The sequence below is a fragment of the Haliaeetus albicilla genome, chromosome 12 (assembly GCF_947461875.1).
Source record: "Haliaeetus albicilla chromosome 12, bHalAlb1.1, whole genome shotgun sequence".
Lineage (NCBI taxonomy): Eukaryota > Metazoa > Chordata > Aves > Accipitriformes > Accipitridae > Haliaeetus > Haliaeetus albicilla.
Window position 1 is genome coordinate 21477432 of NC_091494.1, and position 19815 is coordinate 21497246.

Sequence of the window (19815 nt, forward strand, 5' to 3'; positions counted from 1 at the left end):
CATTAACGGATCTATGTTGTCTTGCTCCAACTAAAAAAGTGGACCACATCTATATGTTTTATGAGTTACATTACAGATGTGGCTGTGTCATCATTTGCAGCTAACCAAAACATGCCAGTTGGCCACAGATTTCCTAAACACATGCATCAGTATTATTTGTCATGCAAGTCATTAATTTAAAACTGATGCATCTGTTACAATCATTGGTGCTCGAGATGGAAAAGATCCATAGGGAGGCTTTCAGCTTTCCATTTAGTGCTAAAGAGGAACTGAACTCTATCAGATGTATTATTATTGTCATTATTATTTAATATCCCCCTCTGCCTCCCCTGCGCGCTAGCCACTTAACAGAAAACATGAGTACAGACCTCGTCTCAGATTGCTTGCCATCTGAGTGATGGACTAGACGTCCAAGTGACAATAAAACTTATATCACAAAGAGAATGGCATGGCTGTACAGGTGCTCAGGAGAGACAGGCCAGCTCATTGGTGGACACAGAGGGATTTGGGGGTTGTTTTTGCTGTTGAAGTGTAAACATGATGGTACAGCTGTGAGTTTTTAAGAATGGCATGACGGCGAAAAGATTCAAGGAGTGTATTTGAGCACTGATACTTTATTAGCATGGACACCAAAGTGCACTAGAAAGAAAGAAGTATAATGCAATATATTGCAAATGCTAAATAACGGAGAGATGACAAACTAACAAAACTGGTGCTATAAAATCCCTCTTTCAGACTGGGTTCAGATGCTCTGCAAACATTGGGCAGTACCTAAGTCTCGCATGCCTTCAAGCTTGCATTAGCCATGCTTCCAAGCTCAGGAACTTCTTTATTTCAGTAGTGCTCATGGGATCTCCAGCTTGAAGTTTGTCCTTGTGCTGTTTCTGCAGGACTCATATGCCTGACTTCCAAAAAAAAATGAGCTTGGCAGCCAAGGCTAGGACCTACTTATCTTTAGGAATGCACTTTCTTCTTTACGCTTTGCAGGTTACAGAACTGCAGAGATACTGAGTTTCCAAGAAACCTTATGGACGTTAACCTTGGGCAAGGGCAGGGGACATTCTCTGTGCTTCCAGGTGACCCCTGGAGCCCAGTGATGGTCACATCCATCACCCAGCCAGCTTTCCTCAGAAAAGCATATTTTGAATTTGTTCAGATCTTAATGAGTCATCTATGTACTATCAAATATTCCACATTCTACATGGAACATCTGAGTTTCCTAAATGACACCATCAGCTGGGGTGACTGCAACCATCGTAAATAATCATCTCCTCAATGTAATGAGTTACCATACAAGGAAAGTCTTGTCTACCAGGTAATGAGTCACAGCTTCACTTTGTTGTAGATCAGCTGAGACACTTGATTTACTGTGAGGGCTACCTGTATTAAAACTGATCAGAGGCTACCGAGGAAACCCAAAGAGATCCAACCTGCCACAACTTAATCTCCCCACAAATAAAATGTACTCATAAATCAGGGCAAGCATGTAAATGTGCCCCTCTAATGCTTCTATTAGGAAAACTAAAACCACAAAAAGCTCAGTAGGATGTAAAAACCGTGGTAATGTCGGCAGTATTAGACTACTTCATGACACACAAGAAGCTGGAAGATACATTCTGCCCTTACAGCTAGCTAAATAGTCAAGACAGAGAAAGCAATCCGACAAAAATGTCGGTGTCTCAGTTTCCATTTTGAAACTTAAAATGGACAGATTTTTACATTTTTATTGAACTTCCCTGATAAACACAGAGAAAAAAGATAGATAAAAGGTATTAAAATTGTCATCATAGTTTTTACTTACTGAAAAAAGAATTCTGATAGAAAAGCAACTAAACAAAATATACTGCTATTAGTAAAAAATTACATAAAAAGCTGAGTTTCGCAGAAATATGCATATTTATTATAGGGAAAGCATCTCTCACTAAAAAACAACAGTAAGGAAAATATGATAGAAATATGATCAGATCTGGTAACGAGCTATTCTCAAGCAAGTGACAGCATTAGTTCATTGACAGGGTATTCAGCTTGATCAAGAAAAGGCATGTTGATACAACTGAATGCAGTGAAAATCACCCTCTTGAACTATCTTTACCATATCATGTTGTCCAGGTGGTAAATGAACATACATGTAGAAGAGAGTGGAGACTCAGACCTTGTACTTGGGAGAGTGGTACCTCTAGAACTTCAGTCCACAACAGATCAGTTCAGCACTGCTGCAATTTATGTAAGTCAACAAAGTTGAATATTATCAATTTTTTTTTAAGGACCTTGACTGTCATCCCCTTAGCAGATGTACAACTTCAGTGCTCTGTTCCAGAATTGAGGGGGGGTTTTGGTGCTAACAGAGGAAAGGATCAAGATCCTTCTCCTTGTCAAAAGATTAATGATAGATGTCCACATGAAGGAAGTTATGCAAGAAAGTTTTGTATAAGTACACTGGTTGCCTTAAGATGTTGTTCTCCATTTTCCTTCAGTGTGATGTGCACAGACTATTAATAATAGTAAATTGTTGCATTTAGGACAAAAATTCAAGGAAATAATTTATAACAAAATCTGCATTCAAAGCTATCTCAGCTTATACGTACTGGTCATAAACCACCAAAGAGACATTTATGATTGATTTACAAGGAGATTTTTATATTACCACAGATATATAAAAATAACAGTTGCCTTCTGAACAACTGTCCTTCATCCTAATTATGCAGCCAAACAAATCCTTGGTAATTGATAGGATGTTTTCAGAAAAAAGACTTTGAAAGTCAGAAAGGAAGCTAAGGTAGAGGTGCAAAGGTTGATACTGGATGATATTTACAAGCAGTTGCTGTTATTCAGGTATCTCCCAGGCAGACCAGAAGAAGAAATTATATAGCAGGACAATATGAGAGCCAGAGCAGACAATGGGACATAGTTCCCATCCTTGTGGTGACGGTATTGGTTGTGGTGGCTTTATGGCATCAAAGCCCACTGAGCTCAGGGGAATATCTCTGAAAATAATGTCTCAAGGTAATTTCTTTCACTGGGTTAGGTGCTGCCTGTAACTTTCTTGCATTAAGTGCATATGGTCTCCTCTGGGAAAATGAACGATTTTAGTGGGGGAGTGAATCCCAGCTCTTGATGTCCCATTTTATGTATAAGAAGCTGGGACCAGTTTCTTAACCTAGAGGGGAGGGAAATTTAAATGAGTTGTGAGAGGTTGGTTATCTTTTAATCCGTTTGAACCCAGCCATGCTGTTCTCCGCCATGAGATAACGATTAACATCTAAATGTTCACTGATGCACGCTCAACATTAGCTGAATGTCATTCTTGGCTTGCAGACAACTCTTCACACTTCTAAATGTAGGAGATAGATAGAAACTGTGGCTCTTTCTCAATAAAAACTAACTGCTGAGTGCTCACCTGCAGGTCACTCTACCTAAACAGCAAACATTCACGCAAGAGCTTGCAGGATATTTCCTGCAACCCAATTATTTTCTTTTTAAAACAGCAATGAAAAGTGGAGCAGGAATATAACTTTGCTAAGAACCTGTCAGGCTTTTCCTCTCCTTGTTGCTGCTTTTCATTTTGCTCCATTTTCTCCATGCTTAATAAACGCTCTAGAATTAGCGTCAGATGAGGCTATGTTTGAGAAGCATCAAGATAACAAGCTCACAAACCTCCTTTAATAACACCTTCCTCTCCCATACCCTGCCTTTTCTGGTGGGGTGTTCACAGGAGAGTTGTTCTGTTACAACAACCAAAAATATGGGCTCTGTTAGCTTTGCAGTAAGTAAATGAATTGGGCATTTTTTCCCTGATGGCCTTGCTTAATTCAAGGTGAAGTAGAGCAACTCTTTGCTGCCTTACTGAGGCGCTATCAAATGACTTGTTTTTATTCTTTGACCTTCCATTGCTTTGCCCTGTTTTCATATTGGAGGTCAGTCCAAGAGCAAGTGAGTTCTCTTTATCTTCCACTGACTTATCTGAGTTCCAGCGAGGTCGACAACTCCCCTCTCCCCTGCATTCCTCCGTCCTGCATTTTTATTGTTAATTCAGAGATATTAGACTCCTTCATACCAAACACTGTAAGGATCCTTCATAGGAGGAAGTTCCTGTAGCTAAGACCTTAAGGATGAAAAAGATGCAGCAAGACTCAGGTGCTTTTTGGATACAGCTTGCCTACAGATCCACGGGAAATCTGCGGCAAGGTCTTCAGCCAGTCTATTCCAGTGACTTCAGTAAAGGTTCCCCTCACACTTGATTTGAGTGTTTATACCAGATGACCATTGCCTTAAATGCCAGTTAGTATACTCAGGCATTACTTATTAGAACAGGATGTTACAGACATTTCAGTTTCACATGCTTTCACAGACCCAGAGTAATTTAGGGATCCTGTTAATTCTAAAAGATTGATCAATAAAGCACAGTAAGGGTTAATCAGTGTTCTCCAGAATAAAGTAAGTTAAAAAAAAAAAATCCAACCCCTTTCTTGGGGTTCCTACTTGCTTCCCTTGGCCTCTGTGCAAACCCTTTGAGGACCAAAGGCTGTCAAGAATGCTGAAAGTCAATTACTACAGGGTCTCAGGGTACGAGGCAGAAGAAAACCATCTAATTTTGGCAAAAATGCTCACTATACACTCATATTGCTGCTGGTTTTCAAAGGCACATTGTTGCTTATTAACATGAACCCAAAAGATTGCTACTCAACTCAGGCATATGTGTCCAGTCAAAAAGATTGTGACTGACCTTATGGTACATGAAGGCATTGGTACAGCTAAGGTGACAAAAGGGTGTTCTTTTACATCAAGCTAGCTCAACTGAAATTACATAAGTATATAAGGTAACACCCAACAATACTGTTAGCTGCTGCTAAGAAGCAGCTATTGAATTGAACTGGCATCATGCGCCAGTTGAAGAGGTGAGAGAATTCAGTTCTGGCCAAAAAGAGGCAATAAAAAAGCTAGTTTATGGGAGCTGGGTTTGTTTTGAGAAGTTATCATGCAACATCACAACACTGTCAATGCAGTTCCTTCCTTTTCTGTCTGTACTGGTCCTACTTTGTGTTTGCTGATTGTCTTGTTTCTTTCATGGGTAGCATAGGACACTATTTTAATTGTCATCTGCTCCGTATTTAGCTTCAAACTGTCCCATGAACACCTTCACCTTAGCTTGACAGAAATAGCATCCTCCACAGTGGCACACGGCAGGTCTTTCATCTGCGACTACAATGCATGTTACAGAGACTCTAGTACAACAAATTCACCACAAAATGACACAGGAAAGTCACTTCCATTGGGAAGATCCAGCTAATCCAGCAAAGCCCTAAGCCAGGTTTTTACCAGCTCAGAGATGTTAATAAAATCCATTCTGCAAAGAGATACACCAGTCATTTCAATAAACTAAGGAACTAGTATCATGAGACAGATACATGCTGCACATAACGTCTAGAGAAAAAAATACGACTACGTCGAATAAAGCAAGCACAAATGGTAGATTGAAAGCATTCACGCAAAAGTGCAAGATCCACAGAGAATATAGTCATGGACAGTAAATAAAAGGCTCCATGGGAAGTCAGTCTGTGCACCCATGGCTAGATTTCAAGACGCCATTGAGTATCTCTGTAAACAATTTCTTTATTAAGGAGACAGTTTGATTTACAAGTATTTGGTCTGTCAAGTTATTATCTAGCAAGAAGCATCAGGGCACAACTCTTCAGTGGCTGGCTGGAACTCCACTTGCTTACAAAGTGCTTATAGCCCCCTTGGTCCAAATCACTTTACAAACTTTCATATAAAAGCTCTGCCGCATTTTGCTATTAAAGGAAGTTACTTACAATGTGGAAGCACATAGAAGGAACGAAACTCTCTTCAGATAACATAAAAAAACAAATTAAGGGGTCAAAATTAAATCCCAGGAATGAACTTTGGGCTGACCCACTAAGACTAATGCTCAGAGTTGGGCAGAAGTGTCCATGTGTCACCAGCAACTGCGACTGTGTGAGAGCTTGGTGTGACTTCCTACACAAAAGATGGCACTGTCACTCCTTGTTCTACCCCACCACCTGGAAGACAAATTCTTATTGACTCCAGGGAACATTGCCTTCTGCTGCATCATCAGCCATGGATGAGTCTGGCCAAGAATATTTTCCAGAGTGTGACAGTGGCAGGAAAGCAGAACATTTGTAATAAGGTGTTCCTACTACGGGTATCTTAGTTGCTTCATAAAAGCACATCAATTTGTAATGTACAAACAGATGACATTCCCTTTTTAATTTTTTGATTGACTAAATAGAATTATCTTCTAGAATTAGAGCTTCAAGGTCTCATCCTTACAGTACAGAAATGAGATATTTTTATTGTATATTGACTTACAGTTTGGACAATCATTGCTTTATGAGATGCTGATTAACAGTCAGGAAAGTGGTAGTCTGTTGTCCAGTAATTTGCTTTTCATTTTCCGATTCTGCAAATTAACTTTCCTACTAAATGAGGCGTTAGGCTGATATCAATATTTGCAGGTACTCCACAATTATACTGTGTTTGCTAAATCACATTGCTTTAATTCAAAAGTCATTCTGATTTCCATTTAGACCATGATCCCGCTGGGTGCTTAGTTCTCCTGTAAAAGTGTTGCATGCCCTCAGGTCTCATGGAGTCAATGGCATTAGAGATTACTCAGCTGCCTTCAGATCTGAGTCTCATTTATTTGGGAAAACCATAATTAGAGGTTAGGAGCCAGGTTTATGCAAGGTAGGTTGTAGACAAGTCATCCAATTCTTGCATTTAAGAATCTCCTCTCTTTTTTAACTGTTTTCATAGTGGGAGCTTTCAAGGTGAACCTGCACCTCTTGTTAAACTAATGTGTCTTCATTTTCTGCAATTTTTAGCTTCAGTGAGGTGTTCTCCAGCCTTTCATCATCTGGGGGAAGGAACAGCTATCTAATCAGCTTGTCTGAAGGAAATGCCTTTTTAATGAGTCCAAGTCTCCAGCAGGACTCAAAATAGCAAGGCAGTAAAGTCAGAAGTGTTTATAGAAAGAAATTGCATTAAAACTGTTAGCATCATGGCATCTTGGAAATGACAGCTGCTGATATATCCACAAGCTGTCCCAATCTCAAGCCTCCTTACTGCTGTACACCCTTGGCTGATGTGCATTCTACACTGGCAGATGATTAAAATCCTTTCCTGTCACCTCCCTCCTGTACCAGCTGATCCATAGGGTTTTGCACCAGAGATTCACAAAAAAGAAAGAACTTCAAAGCCATCCCAAGGAAAAGCCTCTTGGCTAGAGTCCTGGGATTTCTTATTTATTTATGCATTCTTCCTTGCTCTTTGAACATATCTGAAGTTATTCCTCATTTTCCTAATATGTAAGCCTTCCCTCAGACAAATGCACCAAGTAGGACCAGCCAGGGGTGCAGATCTGGTGCCGACAGGACGTGATTTATGCTACATGCAAATCCATTTTGGCAGCACATGAGCTTTCCTTTCATCCAAATGGCTTAAAGCAAATGAAAACTGGCCTCAACATGGCTGCACTGTCCTGGAAAGAAACCCAAATGGGTGTAGTCTGAGAGTGATATCTGAGACAGCTGTGCCTGACTTTTAATTTCACTGGCATAATTTTGAATGGAGCAGAATGCAAACCTCTCAGGAACATTATTTTCCAGCACCATCACATCCTTGCAGCCAGGAAAGCATTTACTCTGCCAGATCAAGGGGCAGAACAAGCGTCAACCCGGCAGATTGAAGCAAGCATGCCCCAAAGGTGGGTCTCAAGATGACATTTCTCAGTCACTCTTGCAATTACACCAGATTAACAGTGATTTGCAGCTAGGTTGGCACCCAGGGCCACAGGGCAGGAGAGAAACCCTAACGCTGCACTGCAGGAACGCTTGTCATAAAACCATAGCCATGGGGAAGGGTGAGGATGCCGACACTTGGGTGAGTATCAAACTCTAATAGCTGCCCCTGACCTACAGCAGTGTAAAGCAGAGCAATGAAATACACAATCGCCCTATAGAAAATATCCAGAGCAGTTTTGGTGAGAGAAGATAACAGTTATGGTTGCAGCACTGCTTTTGTTAGGTTTTGTTAATATACACCACAGGACCGATATGTCTCCTGTGAGACCATCGTCTTCTCTTAGCACCTGTCCTTGTTTTTCTCTGCTGCACCCGCAGCAAGAATAGGTACACTGGGTGCCCACCGCTGCTCCAGTGAGGCTGTACTGGATGAGGCACACATTAGCTCTCTGGACTGTAAAATATGTCCGGAAGGTTTGGGAATCCGATTCCAATGGCAATTGTAGAGATGCCTAATGATATAGATCAGCTGCTTGCCATGGCACATTTCACAGAAGAGGTTTCCAGCAGCTCTGCTTAAGGAAAATCATCCTTTACTGTTCCTCCTCCTGTTACCAGCAGTGCTCATGGTTAAGCCTAGATTTTCTTTTTAAGTTTGCACTTTTGCCTGTTGAGGTGTAAGATATCAGTTGAGTGCTTCCCTAAGGTCCTCATCCTTCATAGCTCTCCCTCAGTTCCTCTTCTGTGTTAGCCATAAACCCCATATACCATAGGCACTGATTCTAGACATGGATGAAAAAAGTTATGCCTGTCCAGTATCAAAATACATGACTACACAGATAATTTTCAATAAGATTAACCACAAAAAGGAATAAAAAAAAATGAACCAAAGCAAAAATGGTTTTAGGATGGTGACAGATCAAGAAAACTCCAGCTGCTAAGGTTACCCAAAGGTGAATGTTGACACAAGCCCACAGGTACTTAGCAAGGAGATTCCAGCAGACAAGAGGTAATAAGACTGTCTCAGGGGAGCTGACTCCTTAAAGATTGTAGTGTCCAACCTTATCTATGGCAGCACGTTGCCTCCCAGCTATGAATGTTCAAGTGTTTATAAAAATCTGACAAGATATCTGCAAGAAATTTAATGCAAATTATTGTTGGGGGAAAAGTTGCTAATGTTTGCTTTGGTTGGGGAAATAGCTGAGAATTGCGTTGGCAAAACTACTAAGCCCTGAGGAAAAAGGACTATTCTAGCTATAAAGCCCCTTTCATTCTAGGCTAATGATAATCCAAGAACATTAGTATTCCGCACATTAGTCGTTAAAGCTAGGTCAATTTAGACCAGAAAAACTGTTTGGGTATAACAATAATTAACTATTAAATCCAAACAGGTCACTTGTCCATCCCTGAAGCACTCTACTGAGATCTCTCAGGAATGTGGTATGTTGAAGAGTGGCAGAAAGCAAACTCAGGTCTACTGATGGACTTCAGTGGAGATGGAAGACCCTCATTCTTTGTTTCAGCAGAGCAAGGCAGGAGGAATTTTTCTAAAGGAAGTAAGTGCAAGTACACAACATAAAGAAGAGAAAAAAAATCCAGGCATTCTGTCTCTTCTGGACAGAAATCTAACTGATCATTGTCTTCTGCTGCAATAAACTAACCAACCAGATGTTTCAGATAATTAGTATTAGAGTCAAATTTTTCTAGCAGCTGTTTTCCTTTTGACAGACAAGCAGTATATCTGCTTCCTCAGCCTGGACAAATTCTTCCAACAGGACGTCTAAGACATGATCAAGACATGTGATGGTACTTGCATATATTATATATATACTCAAGAGCTTTAAAGCATTGACTCGAATATCGGTAACTGCGGTAGCATGTGCAGAAGTTTATTTGGGTCTCCAGATATAGACTTGATGAGTTATATAAGTATTCAGAGCTTTGCTGCCTTTAGCACCTAACCTAGAGCAGGCAAAAGCGGACTGGAAGGACCAGCATGCCCCAGAAATGGGGGGTGGGGTGGGGTGTTCAGGGAATTTTAAGACTTCCCCTGCCATAATTCTACATGTTCAAGTGTTTTAAGAGACACCCCTCTATTTTCATTTATTGAAAAGTCTGTTAGATTGTCCATCCTGTTTATAACGCACCACAGCATCCATCTGGAGCAAAGCATCTGTCTGGCCATGCTAATTGAATTAGTTTGTGAATCTACCCATCTAGAGACAGAGACCTTTCTAGCTTTCCAACTTCAGAATTTTTATAGCAGAGGTCCCTAAATAAACATCTTAGGAAGGAGATGAGCACTTTTGTAGTCCAAAGAGATTGCAAGAAAATGAGCTTTTTTTTTTTTTTTTTCGTTTTCTTTTGGTGGAAGAACCAGCTTTTCCTGGATGGAAAACAAACACCTTATGAACTGGCAGAACCCTGTACAGATGAGCCAGTTTTTCATGACCTCATGCAAAAACCTTGGCATTTGAGGCTTCAGGTAGCTTCTAATGTGCATCTTGTGAGGTGCATAATGTCTGAAAGACTGATATGTATCTCATTAAAATTAAGACCACTCAGCTACAAGCACCAGACTGTTCTCCCCACTGATTATTTGATAATGCTGCCTCAGGCCATCAACGCTGGAGACCGTGTCCCTGGGGTAGATGGGACTATTGACACCTGCTGATACGGCCCAGACCTGCTTTAAAAGCTGTGGCGAGCCAAAGTTCAGCATGGGAGGGAGCTGTTGGCAGCTGATGAGCAAAGGGCAACAGCTGAGCGTGCCAGGTCTCTAGCAATTCTTTCCAGCCATCGTGTGTGGTTCTGCTGGGACAAGGTGCATCAGCTGGGCTTGGTAAAGACTCATCAACCTGAGTGGAGACTCTGCTCAATTTTCAGTATCGTATTTCTTAAAGGTACTCATATAAAAGGCGGCCAAAATAAAAAGCCCCCAGACAACGATGATATTTAGGGGGAAGAAGCTCAAGAAGGGTGCTGACAGAAAAAGGGGCTTATTTAAAATGTCAGTTCTCTTGACTTGCTGGTGTGACTGGCGATGACTGGCTTATGCCTTGAACAATTAGAATGTTCTTAAGTTCCATTTTCAAAGGCATCTTCCTAGGTATTCAGGAGTTTCGAAGCCTCGACCACCTTTGAAAATGGAACTTAGGGTGCAAATCATGTACTTATTTTTGAAAAATGTAACCTGTTTCCCCAGAAAACTGTTCCTCTCAAAGGTCACAGGCATCCCAGTACTAAATGGATTAAGTACTTAAACCTCCACTTAACTGGAATTTTAACAACATGAGGAAGTAAGGCAGCAGCCCCCCGTGTGGACCCAGAAACGAACTGGAAAAGCACGCTTGAAGAGCAAAGCAGATCCGGTGTTGCTGTTACGCCAACAAGGAATGTGATCTGTAACAGTAGAAGTGACGATCAGCGGTTTTTAAAGGAAGGTATCTCTTGAAATTAGAACTCGAGGCGGGAGCGACAACAAAAGGCCCCATCGGAACGGCACGTGGCCGGGGACAGGGAGCAAAACCTCCTCGCCCACGTGGCAGCGGCGCGGCGACGCACGACACCTCCTGCCGCTCATTTTTCTGAGCGTGCAATTTTTATGCAGCCTCCCTTTGCCCTTTAGAAAGGAGCACTTGCACGAGGATGAAATTAGGGCGCCCAAGGGCGGGGGGTGCCAGGAAGGCGACGCGGGCCAGGCCTATTTGGGGGCATCGCGCCCTCAACCTGCGTGAAAAAACTTCCAGCCCCGCGTGGAAACCTCCTCTGCTTGCGGGCTCCGGCCCCGCACCGGGAGGAGCCGGCCGGAGGGGGGCAGCCGGGCTTTGGGGGGGGTGGTGTTGCGGCGGCCGCCTTCCCCCCCTCAGCCGGCGGCGCTAAGAGGCGGCCCCGCCGCCCCGCGCGTATCCCGGGACGGGGCCGCCCCGCCCGCCGCGGAGCCTCCGCCGGCGCCAGCCCCAGCCCCAGCCCCGCGCTTTCCCCCGCCCCTCGGCGGCGGGGGCGCGGATCCGGCCTGCGCGGGGCCGGCGGAGAGAGGGAGCGCGGCAGGGCGAGGGGAGGAGAGAAGAGAAGAGGGAGGAGGTGGAGGAGGAGGCGGTGGCGAGCTGGCCATGGCAGCAGCCCGCGGGCGGAGAGGCAGCCGCCGCGGGCTGCCGCTGTGATTGGCACCCCGAGGAGGAGGAGGAGGAGGAAGGCGCGGAGCAGCCGCGGGGCCCGCCATCCCGCGGCGGCGGTGCCCGGGAGGATGCCGGGGAAGCGGGGCTCGGCGGGCGGCGGCGGCGGCAGCGAGCTCCCGGGGGCCGGCGCGCCGCGGCAGCGGAGGCGGCGGAGGAAGGTCTCCTGCTTCTCCAGCATCCAGCTCTTCCTGGTGTCCGAGTGCGCCCTGATGCTGGCCCAGGGCACGGTGGGAGCCTACCTGGTGAGTGCGAGCCGGACCGCGGAGCCGCCCCCCCCCTCCCCGCGTTACCTGCCGAGCCGGCGCGGCGGAGCCGAGCCGCTGCCGGGCGGGGGGCGAGCCGCGGAGCGGGGGATGCGCCGGCAGAAGTGGAGGGGAAGTTTTCCTCGCAGCCGGGGCAGCTCGGCGGGCAGCCCCCCCGCCCCGGGTGGGTTTGACCCCAACCCGGCGTTCCACGGCTTAAATGACTCAGCAGCGCGGAGGGGTTCCCCTCCTGCCGTCCCTCTCGCGTGTGCGGCGGCAACTTCTGCAGCCGGTGCCCGGACCCCCTCCCGAACGGGCGGCGCACGGCCGGGCATGCGGGCTGGCTCGTCACCGCTCCTGCTTCCCGAGCTGGCCGGTAGCTCGGATCAAATGCCAGCTTGCCCGGTTCATACTGAATAAACACCGAGAACACCTAACGGGGCGTTTACTCCGTGCCTCCCGCGCCGCTGCTTCTCCGTGTCCTCTTCAAGCGATGCAGCCGTGTTAAGCCCAGCAGCCCCCGAAGTCTCGGTGTTAGGTAGAGAACGGTCAAAATAAGGCTCTGCGCTGGATCTGCATAGTGAGACCTGGTGTCAGAGGCAGAACTGTAGCGGAAGAGTTGGAAAGATGTCCATACGGCTGTGCTGGTGCCTTTTGAGTATACACAGAGAGAGGCAGCCTGTGAAAATGAAGTGTTCTTCTTCCAGCAGATGTAAGTGTGTAGTTGATTTAAATTTCTCAAAATAGCTTGCTGGATTTCAGAATTATAGTTTCCATGGAAAAGAAATGTATTCATAATCTCTGAGGCTTTTTGAGGCCATACACGTAATGTATTATACAGTAAGTGTAAGATCTCCGCATTTGGAATACTTGTATTTGGTGTTCAGCACTGCTCCTCTCTCACGTGTCGAGCTACTTATGCAAATTTGTACTGAACGTGATCTATAATTTTTCAAGGTACGTGGCTAAACTAACCGTGGTTAATATTCCCTGTTAATATGAATTGGAAATTAGCAGTCATCTCCGTATAATAAAACATGTAAGTTTAGTTTGGAACATATTCCTAATTGCAAAGGAAACTACATCACATCTGTTGAGATAAATCCAGCAATTCTACACCCTATGTGAGAATAGGTGGATATCGCTTAATTTGTGGGAGCCAGACAGGGACGTGCCTCTTTTATGGGAGTAATACCTTAGTAAGTAAATACATTGTTTCCGATGAGCTACTTGCAAAATGAGCTGTCAGCATGAATGAGTGTGGGATAATCCTTCATCAAAGTAATGGCCAAGGAAGAGCCCACTGAGGTGATGTCACCCAGCGGGCACCGCTATGCTGGAAATGTATAGATCTGCTCGAGCACTGTATATTGGCACGCTTTGCTACAGCGTCTGAGTGTAGGAGCAGCAGTAATAGTCCCTACTATGGCATTTTCCTCCAACTCCTTTGCGTTGCTCTCTCCTCACCAGTTCAGCATTTCTTTTCCTGTTTTCCCCAACTCTCGTGCCGTGCTTTGTACCGGAGTAGCGCGCTTACTCCCTCTCGCTCCTTTGGAGCGTTTCGTGCACCCCAGCCTCGCCAGCTGGAAAACACCTCTGCCGTCCTGATTCCCGGCGTCCTCCCTCCCTCCTCCGAGGGGTTAACTCGACTGAGGTGCTGCTGTCTCTACCCTCTGCCATTCTCCAGGACTGTATCCTGGCCAGCATGACATCATGCCCCCATGGCCAGCCTGATCCACAAACAGTAACAGACAACTGGTCAGTGGGGGGAAGAAAAAAAGAAAACTAAACTCACAACAATCCCCAGCATGCATAAGCAGTGGCCCAGCTGCACTGGGCAAATGTTCCTCCGTTCCCTGTATAATTTGTCTGCCGTCATTGCAAATACCATGCAGCTCTTCATGCAATGAACAGATGCAAATGTGGAATTATCTTTGGAGGGTAGACCTGTGCTTAAAGAGAATCTGGATGAGCGCTGCGCTTACAGGTGTCATGCGGGAGTGAAAGCAGAAGCAGGGAAGACGCTTGGTGGAAAGTGTGGAGGACCTAATCATTTTTGCAGAGCGAGTGTCCCATGGGGCCAAGGGCTGTTCTCACGTGCCGTCTTGGGGTGAAATCATTGGAGGCACTGCAGAGTTGCCCAGGTGTAACTGCAGGTGGATATTCATTTACTCGGGCTCCTGGGATGAGCAGGGGCTGTTGGGCTCAGCGGCGGCGGTGGCGTGCCGGGCTGTTCCCCGAGGGACAAATTAGCGGGCGAGACAAAGCGGAGAGCAAACAGAAAGACAGACAAATAGGGAGATGCTGCGGAGGATGGACACTGTGTGTAGTTCTGGGCAGTTGAATAAACTACTAATTTTAGCCTGTCAGCAGTAAGCGAGTACTGTATTCATACTTCTGCTTTGCTTGGCCACGTGTGACTTTCCCTAGTTATTTGTAACTCAGGAAGAGAAACCTTTTTTCTCCTTATACGGCGACAAGTTGGTTTCCTCGTTTTTTGTCTGCCTTGCTCTGCCCAGGGAGACCATGAGGGCAAAAACTCAGCTTATTAAGAAAACAAGGCAGGGGCTTGGCTTCTTAGGAGTGATTGAAGAGCTCAGTTTTGATTGGGCTTGGCTTTCATGTCACTACATTTAGAAGTGGATATTGTTATTTCTTTTTAGAGATGTAAAAACTTCTTTTTTCCATGTTCGCTGCACAATAAAGTAGTAGCGCCTACTTGAATATATGTACAAAGCATACATTCATTCATTATGTGGTTTTGAAGCAAAGATCATTCACTTTTATTTGTTCATAAAACATTGTGCTTGCCAACAGGGTTTTATAAATAATAAATGCTGATAAAAATCTATAAAGTCCAATTCTTTTCCCACAGAACTCAGCAGTGAAAATACATACCTCAGGATGCCAACAGTGGTTGTCTCTGGTTAATTAGTACGGTGTTTCTGACGTTCTTCATGTGAAGTTTTAGGGAGCATTTGATCAATGTCATGTTCCAAAATATTTGTCAATTATTGTGCTTGCTGTTTGCAAAATGCACATGTTCCAAAATGACTTGGTGCCATATCCTGCATAGTTTATGCAAATGCAAGCCTGCGCTGCTGCCTTAATTTCTGGGGCTGCTGAATACACCCTATTATTTGCATATTCTTGTAAGGTTTTGTGTATGCATTTATTTGGTTTCATCTAATTACTCCTGCGTGCTTTTGGAAACTTGAATTTCCCAGCAACTGCAGTGGCAGCGGGGAAAACGCTGCTTGTAGTCTGCAGGCATTCGGGCTGCAGAAGTTACTCAGGTTTTTCACAGCAACTTTTAAAAGCCCACCCCCGGTCACTCTCCTGCAGTGTAGGTCCATGGATTGAAGAGCCGAGCGTTGCTGGTGCAGATGGCACCAAGAGGGAAAGGCTGGAACCTCTGTTTTTCCAGCCGGAGCCTTGTGCCTTTCAGGCGAATGCAGCAGTGTGATCAGTCATGCCGGCCATGCAGCGATGAGGATTTCGATAAGGCTGATTCACATACCTTGGCAACACTTCCCTCCCTGTCCACCCCCCACCCCTGGATTCCTGTGTGCATCATATTTTGGAATATTTTAACTGGTAATAATGTTCTAAGTGCTCCTGATGGTTTATCGCTGAGGCATTTCATCAACCTGCCAGTCAAATCTTTTGCCTAGCCAGTGGTGAAATCATTGCTTTAGCAGAAGGCGAAGAGCTCTCGGTTTGACAGCCACAGTTTGTGGAGCAGGAGCGCAATTTAATTTTCTCTCCCTAGCCTTTAGCCTCGGCTCGCTCCGGTTCAAACTGACCTAGTTGCAAGCATCCAACATCTGCCAAAGTCACGGGCTTCTTTAGATAAAGGGCATGCATATGGGAAGCGCATTGAGATACAGTTATTTGGTGTGCTCCGGCTAGCTGTTTTTAGAGAGCTTTACTGACATGTCTCTGTTTGCTGCAGCTTTGAATGCAGCTATTCATGTGTTTTATCAAGGGATAGAGGATGACTAGCCTGAGCATGAGATGGAAAGGAAAATAATTGGTCCCTCCCAAGGAGGGTGCATTGGTGTTTGCGTGGGAATGAATGCCAAATTGTTTCTTGTTTTGCTGAATGAAAACTTTTGAGCCACGCTTAACTTCCCAGCTATAGCTTTGCCCGTGCAGCAGCGTTTGACTGCAGCTTGCAAAAGCCCTCTTAACATACCTGCGGTAAAAATCGTACTCTGTGAGTCCAGGTGAGATTGGGCGTGTACATGTGGTCTCTGAGACAGGCTCCTTCTGTTCAGTTTTATTGCTACTGGCGTTTGGGATATTAATGAAAATTTAAAAATTCCATACTCAGGGAAAAAAAGTCAGTATCAAAGATAAATATAGAAGTTAATCATCAAAGGGTTCCTGCTGGAACAAACAGAAATAGGGGGGCCTGTGAGATGGACACCAGGGAATGGAGGAATTAAGAGCAGAATTTGGCTCTTGGATTTTTAAGTTGCTTTGGTGCCAACCCCTTCCCCTCCTGTGTTAAATGTGATAAATACAATACCATTTTCCTGTTACAGAAAGCAGTTGTCTCCTGTTGTAGAGACCCGGTCAAACCCTCCTTCAAGTCAGTAGAGAGGTCCATGTGGAGGATGTCATTAAAGGCAATTTTAGTGTAGGAGTACTGCAGTGCTTCAAAGGTTTCTGTTGTGCTTGGTGTTGTACAACAGAATTTGCCCCTAAGTATTTGCAGTCTATTTGCAGTCTACTATTTGAGTAGACTGGGTGGGAGAGATGTTGCAGGTGGGTAAGCTGAGGCAGAGATTAAAAGCTTGATTTTGTTGCTGAAGCTATTGATAAAGCTTTTGCTTGGTTAACAGTGGCAGAGCCTGAATGGCTTAGGTATGGGCAGAGAAGAGTCTGGCAGAGCAGGGCATTCCAAGTTTCAGGTGCTTCAGTCCGGTGACTTAACTGCAAGAGCAGTTTTTCCCCATTGAATTTATTATTGTTTTTATTAAAGTATTTATTTTCCTAGAATAAGAATCAGCTTTAAAATACTGCTGTCCTTTTTTTTTTTTTTTTTTTATTTCCATCCTCAGCAGTGCTGAGTAATAAATTAGCTGTAATGCTCATAATTTATTTGTCACTGGGGTATTTAAGGGGAAAAAAAAAAACCAAGGAGTGAAAATAAATGTTTTAGTAGGGATGAAGATTGCCAAGCATTGGCTGGTTATTGCTTACAGTTCATTTTCCCTTAATATATCTTTGCTGGCAATGTTATTTCTGGAAAGTTGTTTCTAGTATGCCTTTCCCATTAGAGAATATTGTCTTGTTTTGCAGCTGAGTTGCACAGAAAGTTATTCTAAACTAGCTCTTTTGACTACATTCATATTTCTTCTCTAAGAAGCCTTTTGATGTTTTTCGGGTCTCTGACTGTAGAGTAGAGGAGAAACCAGATCCAGCTCTGTGTTCTGATGCCTTCAGACTCCTGTGGGGCTTGGGTCGGGAGTGTGGCATTGACTTTATATAAATTATATAAATTCTGATCCAGGTGTAGGTTGGATTTTTGAGTACCAGGAAGGCTTGTGAGTAACTGGCATTTATACTTTGGTTTACAGTTGTTTTTTTTTTAATCTACTACTAAGATATGAAATGGTGTAGAGAGAACAACATGTTTATGTCTTATATTATATACTGTGTGCCATTTGCAGAGTAAATCCAAACTTACAGTTTGATGCCTTCTTGGTTAAATGCATTTAAAGGCAAAATGCACTTGATATGTGAGAGTGTGGACTAATTGATTTTAGTATTTAATTCTTTTTATTATTTTTAGGAGAAAGTTTGGCAGTTCTTCCTTGTCCCTGTAAGGGCCAAGTGATATTTGTAAGGCCTGAAAGAAAGAGCAGCCTGTTAGAAATGTTATGATCCATCGTAAAACCAATGTCTCATTTCTTTTGGCCAGGCTTCGCTTCCAAAATCTCTTTTAGCATTTGCTGTGTGCCTATGTGACAACCAGCTCTCTGAGTTTTAATGGCCTGCAGTATTAAAGCAGCTGAGGTTTAAAGGGATCTTGAATTAGATCAGAGAATACATTGGTCTGAAGGTCTGTGTTGTTCTTGCTTAGTAACTTTATGCAGCGTGACTCTTTAAATCGTAAAGTAGGCCCTGTCCCAGAGAAGGCTCCGCTGAACTGCGATCCCTCTCCTTCTCTGCAAGGGAGAGCGGATATTCCCCGTTTCCCAGAAAGGGGTGTCTCTCAGGTTGCATGGGCTTTCTTTTCCCTTGCTTTCAGGGTATTGTAAAGGACCAAAAGCCGGCTTCTGTTCTGCTACAGCAGTGTAATTTATTGCTTCAAAAGAGTTATTCTGCAATTCATCAAAACGAATTTGTCCTCTGTGTATAATAATCTAAAATGTTTCCTTACTTGTACACTCCTTGGTCTCTAGTTATTCCTTCACGGTAGCAAGATTAAACAATGGCGTACTATTTAGTGGGTGAGGTTGCAGCTTGGATGAATTAGTGTAGCTTTGTCTTCTGATCAACGCCAGATGAGGCTGCGAAGTGATATATTTTAAGCGTCATCCAAGGAAGTTTAAATAAACACATGATAATACTTTGGGTAGTAACTCCTTTAAGTGCTCCAGTGAACTTCAGAAGAATTCATTTTTCCTATTGCATAGAAAAATGGGCCACTGATGTTGATTTACAAGGTTTCATTATAACTCTGCAGCAAAACCAGGACTAGAACCCCAAGAGTCCTGTCTCCAGGTCACCTTGGAGTAACCACTAGACTCTCTGTCTCTTTGTAGATACATACTGCAATGCAAATAGCATTGCCTGCTCCACTAAGTAGAGAGTTCACACTGCCATGCTTCATACACTATCAATACAATCAATAGCGATAGCAAGCTGTTTAGGGAGTTCCTGGAGTGTCTGGCACTTGTTCCCTTCGGTGCAGGGAGGGCTCTGCCCTGTCGTGGGAAGCATTTTGTAATGTTTAGAGAGATGGTCCCTGCATCCAAGATGTTTCAGTTTGAGTGGATGGATCAAAGCATGGAGAAAAGGAACCATTCCTTTTTCCCAGATTTTAAGTGGGGATGCAATTGTAATCAAGCAGAGATGAAGACCTACAGCACAGGCATGACTGGATCTGCCCCTCGTCACTTAGCAAATCGAGGAAAGACCTCAGAACTAAAATCAGATTTCTTAAGCTCTCCAGTTAGCAACTTTCTCTTTTCCAGCCTTATTCTGAACGTGATGCGCTTCTGCATTTTGATACCTAAATATTCCTTACCGAAGTGAGTGAGGCGGGCCCCCTCCTTCTGCTGGTGCACAGTGCCCATTGTATTGAAATTGAAGATCTTTTTACTGGGGCTCGTATTCCAGCAGTGCCTGAACACACTCAGTAATTTTAGATGACTGCTTGCGGCATAAAAGCAAAATCTTTATTTCAGGTTTGCTTGAATATTTATCGTCATTGTTATTTATTTTCTATGGTTCAGGAAGAAGAAAACCAATTTGCTTTGGTTTGGTTTTTGGTTTTGCTCTCTGTTGCCTCTCTCTCTTGGTAGTATCCTTTCTCCTTGCCAAGAAGCCAGCTGATTTCCCTGTATTTTTTTAACATCTTAATCTTTTTAGCATCTG

The 19815-nt window shown here is 44.1% G+C and overlaps 1 protein-coding gene across 1 annotated transcript in view; it reads left to right on the forward strand.

The window, feature by feature from the left end:
* Window positions 1-11704: 11704 nt before the first annotated feature.
* SLCO3A1 (solute carrier organic anion transporter family member 3A1) overlaps window positions 11705-19815 on the forward strand; it is a 161374-nt gene continuing 153263 nt past the window's right edge. The window contains exon 1 of the mRNA XM_069798482.1: window positions 11705-12201. Within this exon, the coding sequence (XP_069654583.1) occupies window positions 12028-12201 (174 nt within the window). The 5' untranslated portion in view covers window positions 11705-12027. The remainder of the gene's footprint in view (window positions 12202-19815) is intronic.